The 8355-nt window shown below is 39.8% G+C and overlaps 1 protein-coding gene across 1 annotated transcript in view; it reads left to right on the plus strand.

The window, feature by feature from the left end:
* Nucleotides 1-6877, plus strand: part of LOC129003511 (RNA-binding protein MEX3B-like) — a 45743-nt gene extending 38866 nt beyond the window's left edge. Inside the window, exon 3 of the mRNA XM_054431807.1 lies at nt 515-6877. Within this exon, the coding sequence (XP_054287782.1) occupies nt 515-1503 (989 nt within the window). The 3' untranslated portion in view covers nt 1504-6877. The remainder of the gene's footprint in view (nt 1-514) is intronic.
* Nucleotides 6878-8355: the final 1478 nt, after the last annotated feature.

Genomic DNA, 8355 nt, shown 5'->3' on the forward strand with positions numbered 1-8355 from the left:
GAGGAGAACCGGAGAACGCTAGACTACAAAGCGATATATGGCCCAGGTTCAGAGTCCGTCCAAGGTGAAGTCGAAGGCCGGCCGTCGCTTTTGTTTCAATATCCACTTCAACTTCTGCCGTTCCACTTTTTTGCCCTCCCGGGTCCTCGGGCTGAGGATATTTTTTCCAAAATCGACGGACGCCAGAGTTGTGTAAGGCACACTGTTATTATCAGTTCTTTGTTCGGCGCCGCTCGCCCTGATCGTTTGGCGACGCTCTAATTTATTGATATCACCGCTCCGCGCCAGAAAAGCTTTGTGTTTAGCAATAGATTCATTATTGCCTTCTGGTATTGTTAATGTTTTTGAGTATGTAGTAATTATTAGCATTAGAACTGGTGTAGTGTTAGGTATATGGTTATAGACATTCAATTTTTCCGTTTTGCAATACCCGAAGTAGAGAGAAAGTGTTTATTAAAAATTGTTTAAAATAATTAAAAGGTTTTTTACTAACAGCATTGTCGTTATGTTGCAGGATGCAAGATCAAGGCGCTGCGGGCCAAGACGAACACTTACATCAAGACACCGGTGCGAGGAGAGGAGCCAGTCTTTGTGGTCACCGGGAGAAAGGAAGACGTCGCCAAAGCTAAGAGAGAGATACTGTCAGCCGCCGAACACTTCAGCCAGATCAGAGCCTCCAGGAAGAACAATCTGTCAGGATCAGGCTCCCTGTCTCCTCCAGGACCTCCAGCTAACGTTCCCGGTCACGTGACTATCCAGGTCCGAGTACCCTACAGAGTTGTGGGACTCGTGGTCGGACCCAAGGGGGCGACGATCAAGCGTATCCAACACCAGACGCACACCTACATAGTGACGCCCTCCAGAGACAAGGAGCCGGTGTTCGACGTGACAGGCCTGCCAGAGAGTGTGGAGGCGGCCAAGAGAGAGATTGAGGCTCACATCGCAGTCAGGACAGGAGCCGGTAGTATGCCCGACTCTCTGTTCCAAGACACGCTGTTCAACCCCGACAGCAGCACCCTGCTCAACTCCGTGTACAAGTCCGGCTTCTCCAGTCTGTTCGGCTACGGTCTGGACAGTGACACCGTGGTGTTCCCCTCGACACTCAGCGGCAGCTCAGGTTGTAGCTCCGCGTCCTCAAGCTCCTCAGCATCCGGTACCACCGGTCTGGCGGACCTCGGCTCCATCTGGGGCACCAGCCTCGACAGGGACGAGGGTCTCGGAGACTCCCCATCCTTTGACACGGCGACAGCTTCCTCCAGCATCTGGTCGTTCAGCGCCAGGCCTTCGCCCCCGCACTCCGCCTCCCCTACTGACTCTCTGATCGGCAAACACCGCGACTGCCACGTCTGCGGTATCGGCGAGGTAACCGCCGCTCTGGTACCCTGCGGTCACAACCTCTTCTGCTACGACTGCGCCACCCGCCTCACGACGGGCCCGGACTCCACCTGCCCCGTGTGTCACCAGACGGTACTTCAGGCCATTCGCATCCTCAACTCCTCCTAAGCTACCCGCCCGCCGCCAAACAGAGTTTATTGTATATTATGTTATTTTATGTTAACGTTTTCAGTTGTTTTTATTACGTTGAGTCGAGTGTACGAGTTGTTTTCCTATTTTGATCTCTGTTTTAGACCCTGTGTACCGGACGGTCGCCTGACCGGGTCCTGCGAGGCCCTTGGACACTCTCGGTGCTTCAGTCTGTATGAGAGGCTGATATAAGTAATACTGTAATATGTAGAGTATCCGCTCTCTGTGCGAGGGTGGGTGGGGACCGGCACCAGGCTGTGATTTCTAAACTGCCACTTCGGACCTCTGCGGTTCCAAGGTTTTAATAAGAGCAAATGCAATCCTTTTTATACGGACGTTTCATTAAGCATTCCTCGTGTTATAGACTGCTGTTAGTCAGGACATATCCCTCTATAGTTTCGTTTCGTTGTTGTGATATGGTAGCCATAAGTTAAAGGACCTTTTGTATATTTAGATGTGTTCTGCCTAGGCAGGTTTTATACGATAGATTAGTCCCCGGGTGTATCCTGGCTCGTTATTGTAGTCGCGACTTTGTTTTCCGCTTCTCCATGTAGCTGTTTGTTTCGTTATCGTCTGCTTGCGGTTCGGCGGCTCCTGTCAAGTATCGGGGCGTCTCACCCGGGTCTTAGCTCCAAGCGGTTCCCTCGTCATTTGCACAATTGTTGCACAACTCAAATCTCACTGATTCCCAGTCGATCATATCGATTGTCCCACAACGAAGACATTGCCCCAGATTGATGTACAGTACGACACGTGTCCCCGGTGATAGTCAAGTGTCTGTGTCTAGTGTTCAGTATATACAGGGTGAGACGTCCCACCGCCGGCCGCGTAGTTAGGTAGACTCCAATGCCAGAAACTTCGCCCCGGTGCCCCACCCTCCGCCGCGTTTTTGCCTCTTTATATAAACAAAGATCATATTTTTTCCAGTATTTGTTTACTTTTTATATAAAGAAAAATAATTAATTATTGATAATATTATAAATGTTCTATATCTATGTAATATTAGTGTTAAGCCGCCCTTTCCAGGGTCTCGTCATAGTTGAATTTTGTTTTCACTTTAAAGACTATTTCGAATCATTAAAGTTCGATGATCTGTATATTTTTGTTGTATTTCTTATTTTAGGAAAAGTTTTATTATAGTAGACTTAAGCGTTTTACATATTTACTTTCTTATATATTTTGTTTTCTAGTTTTGATAAACGAAAGTTTCTTAGAATTTATTTTTTTATCTCGATAGGCGATAGGTTTAGTTGTGTTGTTGACCTTTTGTTCCGTTTGGCGCGCCCTCTGCGTGTATAGCTCTATCTTTGTTTACGCCACAAATGCACAATTCGAGTGGAGAGTATTAGTAATAAAACTCGATAGTCTTTTTTTCTATTTTATTACGATCCTATTATATATTATACGATACTATATGATATAAGTAGATGTAAATTAAAAATATATAAAATATTTAGAGAAACGACGAAGCTATTTTTTCTGTTAGAACGCTCATGTTGGCCCTGAAAGAGTTGCCCGGAATGTCTGTAGGTTTCCGACTCGAATTCGGTCTTCCTGTTTCTTTTTAAGTTTCAAACTTTTATCGGTACTGTATGATGAAATTCGCTGTTTGGTTGTTCATGTTATTATATCTCGGCACTCAAAGTGTAGCGTAGATGTGCATGGCTTGTCGTTGCGGGAGGCCCCCCACATCCCCCTGTCCTCTCTCTCTCTCTCTCTCCCACCCCTCAGATCACAACCCCCCCCCCTACCCTTCACAACAGTGGGGTGGCCTCCGCGGTGGTTCAGTAGAGATGTAAAGCAATCTTTTCACAATAACGTTGTGTTGACGTTGTGTTTTTGTCGCAATACAGTATCCATTTGTCGGTGTCGCATGTAAAGGATCGGATTGAGGATAGATGCTAGCTTTCGACTGATATAGTTAATGACTCGATTACATTGTTATATATACATTTGTCTAAGAGATAAAAATAGGTTCGGGCCTAATATATTAATATATTTATAAAAGTAACTAAAAATAGAAAAATCCTTTTGTTTGAAACTATAACCCTCGCTCACTGGCGAGGCTGTTTTACAATACTTAAATACATAATTTATTACATTGTACATTAAATATTATTACTTAAGTATTTATATTGTAACAGATTATAACAGTGCCCGACCCCCCGCCCAACCTCTCTCAGCAATAAGGGCCGGGGTGACGGTCACCTCTGCTCACAAATTATATAATATTATTACAAAATATATGAACTGTTCTTTCGCATGTTTTAGTGTCTGTTTATTTGTATTCCGAGCCGTGCGTCTCGAGTCGTGGGCTTCGGTTTGTTCTTCCGGACAAACTAAGACAATCAAATCTCAGTGGGGCTCAACACGAAGGAAGTACTTGAAAGACTTGCCCACCACCGAGACGCTCGGCGCTTCTTTTTGCCTTAAATTTTCAAATTGTCTGTTCGGGTGTTGGTACTGCTGTTGTCAGGCGAGCGATGATCTTGCTGTTGTGATTCGCTACAAAATTAGCTTCAAAGAGAGGAATTTATTGTGCCGAACAATTTGTCATGTGAAATGCTTTGTAGGCCACGTCTATCATGTTTTAATCAACTACTTGAATTAACAATTGTATAACTCCAGCATGACATTTGTTTGTAGAAATTGCGTGAGAGCTTCACTAAATTTAAAAAATCGTCAGACAACAGTAAAGCAACCAGTGTGACTAGTTTCGAATAAAACTTAAAACTTTTGCATTATTCTAGAATAGAAGGGTATTTAGAAGTGAAGTAGCTGTAGGCGTTGCAATCTAGAGAATTGTGACCTTATAAAATCGCTTGGAAGTCATGAATTTCTTTCCGCTTCAGCCTTGGTTGACGTGGAACCCCCAGCTTCATCCGCGGCTGGAAACAGAGTTCTGGATTGAAAACTTCGCCGAACGATGCCGTCTTCCGGCAGCTATTTTCCTAGTTAAATTACTAATTACAAAACTCCACATAACACTCCGGTGTTTGCTTTGACCGCCTGTTAGGTTATTACCCTCTTGTTCACTACCGGTGTTAAACATCATACCCCCGTGTGATCTTTCTATTCGTTATCCAAAGACCAACAAAGGCGATAATTATAATAGTCCTCTCACATTGTTTACGGTTTTTATCTCGGAGCTCGTGGAAGAAAAACAAAAGGCACTGCTAGCCGTGGACCACCGTCTTGGTCTGACACTTCACAGAACAGGACAAAGTACTGAGCCAGAACTGGTGGTTCCAGCCGAACGCTGGCAGGTATAACGCTTTGTATATAGAGCCCTTTTCAAAAAGTAGAAAGGACGCCCTTCCGAGAAGCTCTTTGTCCGGTCCGACCATTCTAACGCCAGCAATAATCCGGAGCTTTGTACCGAGTGTTGAAAACATTACGAACAGATTTTGTAAGGTGCAATACCTCAGCGGGCGCGGTTCAGCAGAATTTACATTATCGTTTGTTGTCATTTAGGAAATGTGTAGTGTTTTTGTTATTTAATGTTGTCGATTTTAAATATCTATTTTATATGAATTGATGTGATGGTTTTCAGCACATATCATCGGTTTGTCGTCTTGTACCGGACGCGGTTGTTAACTTTGGGCAGTGAAATAAGAATTTTGGATCGGCGGCGGTCGTGCCTCCTGTTCAAATTTGTCCTATCAGAAGTGCGCCGCGTGCTAGAGCGCCGTCAGATGGGTTGTAGGCAATACATGCGCGTCAGTGTGTAGCGTACTGCCTGCCTTACACACACGGCGCACAATAATACCACAACGCTTGCGCACTTCTACACTTACTCTTGGTGCTTTACCATACATTTTGAGATATTACACGCTAAGGGAAGCACGGTCCGCCGCCGACAGCATGGATTCACGCACAAGGAATGTCTGTTGAATGTTTTATCTATGTTTCCATTTCATATAGCCTTTAAATCTGTGTTTTACTTTTATACGTGTACTAGCCAACTGATAAAACTACAAGCAATTTATCGAAGAACTGCGTAAATTAAGTTATTTTTGTTACAAAAGACAACCCTGAGCACGACTGATACATGTTCGTGAGTTTGGTTCGGATGTAGTGCCAAAATGCCTCACCTTCACTAAATTGCTCAAACCACAATAAAGGTATTTTTTTGAACGGCGTTTCTGGGCGGTCGAAGGGGCTTTGAAGGTTGGTGTGTTCTTTGCTGTAGTTGGCCCCCGCTTTTTTCTCCTTTACTTTCTTGTCGCTCTTCAAGTACCAAAGAACCTCGGAAGGGTCAACTATAGCAAACAGCTGATGTTTTAACCTGTCACGTTTCTTTCTTAAAGCTGAAAATAATCAAAACACCAATATTTTGTATGTTGTTGATGATTCCAGTTATTCAAATTTTCAGGTGTATTGTAAAATGTTCATTGATGTTCTGTGGGTTTGAAATGGTTAATTTCAAATAGTTGTTATATGTCTTTGGTAAATTTTGCATCGCATTTTAAAAATTGGATCTTATCGATATTGTCAAAGCTTGTTGGAATTTCATTCACTTATAAGCATAACTCTCTAGAAACAAGCATACGTAATTAATGTTGATTTAAATCACCCATCAAACTGATAAATTTCAAACTTTTCCCACAGAACACGTTTGATACAAATTGTACAATCATTTTTAGTAAACAGTTACAAAATGTCAAGGAAATTATTTTTGAAACATCCCCTTATTGCCCAAATAATATAGTATATATATTTATGTATCGTACATTTTCAAATGAGCAAACATATCCCTCGGCTGCAAAAATATTCTAAAGGGCGTTCACTATGAGTTACATAAACAAAAAACTGTAAGATATATTTATATTACGCCATAATTTATTGTTTGTGTAGATATTATTGTTAGAAATTTATTGTTTAGTTGACAATTAGGTGTTAAGTTTTATTTATTTATTTACCCGTTACGCCCGAGTAGGGATATGTTCGCAGCTATTTTGGATACAGACCCCCTTTAGGCGCCTTCCATACCATATGCAATATTTCAAAATAGGTATTTTAGAGTAAAGGGTATTTTATACGTAATGTATTTTGGTACTTTCGTTCTCAAACATGAGGTTTCGTTGGCCGTACCAAAACTGTTAATAATGTTTTCTATATCGCAAATAAATGACATAATATGCAAATGACATTTATATTTGTATGTATAACATGTACTTATATATTTTCTAGTGTCCGTTTTATAGTATGTCTTTTTAGGGTAATATATGTTTTATGAATAGTGTTATACATGTTTTGTTTGTCGATTCTTACAGATAAAAAGTATATAAATATATTGTATGTTTTTTCACTACCATATGTCGAAAATAAGTTATATTAATAATTTTTATCTAGAAAATATTAAAATGTATTTGTATCATACTCTTGTGTTCTCATTTTACCTGTTTTTGGGTGTTTGGATTGTTATAACAATGTACATAAGGGTACGGTAAATTGACAAATTATCAATACTTCTTCAAGTAAAAGACATACTGTGACTTAGATGTTTTCTAACTTTAGTTCTTACGAGAACATGCTATTGATATAATTACTTACAATCTTTGGAAATATAACCTAATTGTTGAATAGCAAATAATTTCTCAGTATAATCAAAAGCTCAGATAGTTGAAAATTCAAACTCAGTAAAACATTTGCTAGGAATACTTTTATCACTATTGCTTTTTTAGGTAAATTACAGTATTTGCTTTAAACACTAATGCTGTTTTGAATGAAGAAAATCACGTTGCAATAAAAATATACAAACTTTGAAGAAGTCATAGCACTGGGACAGTGGAATCTTTGGTAAACACAAATTGGGTTTTATTCATCATAAGATAGAGTGAAGTATTTGTGCTACTTGGAGGAAGACTGCTTTGGAGCTGACTTCATTGCAATGGATAGTAAGTTTTGGCTGTGTATAAATGACTGCCAATGGCAAGAGTTTATAAGGGAATCGTACCTACATGTAACATAATCTATTTTTACTTATATAATAAGCCATGTACAATGACGATAAAAAAATCAATACTGGTGAATACATATGGAATGCAACTCTAAATTAATTAACAAATGAATCATTTCATACAAATCCTCAATTATTTGTATATTGATCTTTTTTAACCAGACAAAAACAAATCTGTACCTAAGATGGCACAATGTGTTAGACTTAGACTTATATACTGTAAAAATATACCCACTTTTTTAAGGTAAAAAATAATCTACTGAACAAATATTTTTGAGAAGAATAATCAGCAATTGTGATAAGAATAACATATTCGTTAAGCAAATGTCCGAATCTTTGTCCATATGTAACTACCTCTGGAGATGGAAATAAATAGTAAATTTTAAACTAGTAAATAAAAATGATATTACCAAAAATGAGTGTTAAAACTATTCTCCAAATTAAAAGTCGAGCAAGCCAATAAGTTACACGCATTCTAAAGAGGTATTTACAACAATAAATGAACAGCTGTTTACAGTTAATCGTCAATACTGTGTGCTATCATTGACTATAGGATAGGCTACACAGAATAGACCCCAAGTAATGTAAAAATGTAAAGCCAAAAACGTGGTGCAATCTGTTGAAATGGTCAACCAACTAATGAAAATATTCTGTATCAAGTGAAAAATCAATCAGCTGTTTGCTATGATACTGCATTGATTTTAATTAAAATTTAACCATTGACTATTAATAGTCATATATTTTACTAATTGTACCCACTAGCATAGATAAAACATACTCCCTTAGTAGATTTCTCATCCTTATGGAACAGCTGAAGACAATTTTATTGTTAGTTCTGTACGGTTTTCTGTAGAGGTCGTGTTTTGTTT

Source organism: Macrosteles quadrilineatus, unplaced genomic scaffold (assembly GCF_028750875.1).
Source record: "Macrosteles quadrilineatus isolate MER2022 unplaced genomic scaffold, UCM_ALF_1.0 Scaffold_9__3_contigs__length_116548681, whole genome shotgun sequence".
Classification (NCBI taxonomy): Eukaryota; Metazoa; Arthropoda; class Insecta; order Hemiptera; family Cicadellidae; genus Macrosteles; species Macrosteles quadrilineatus.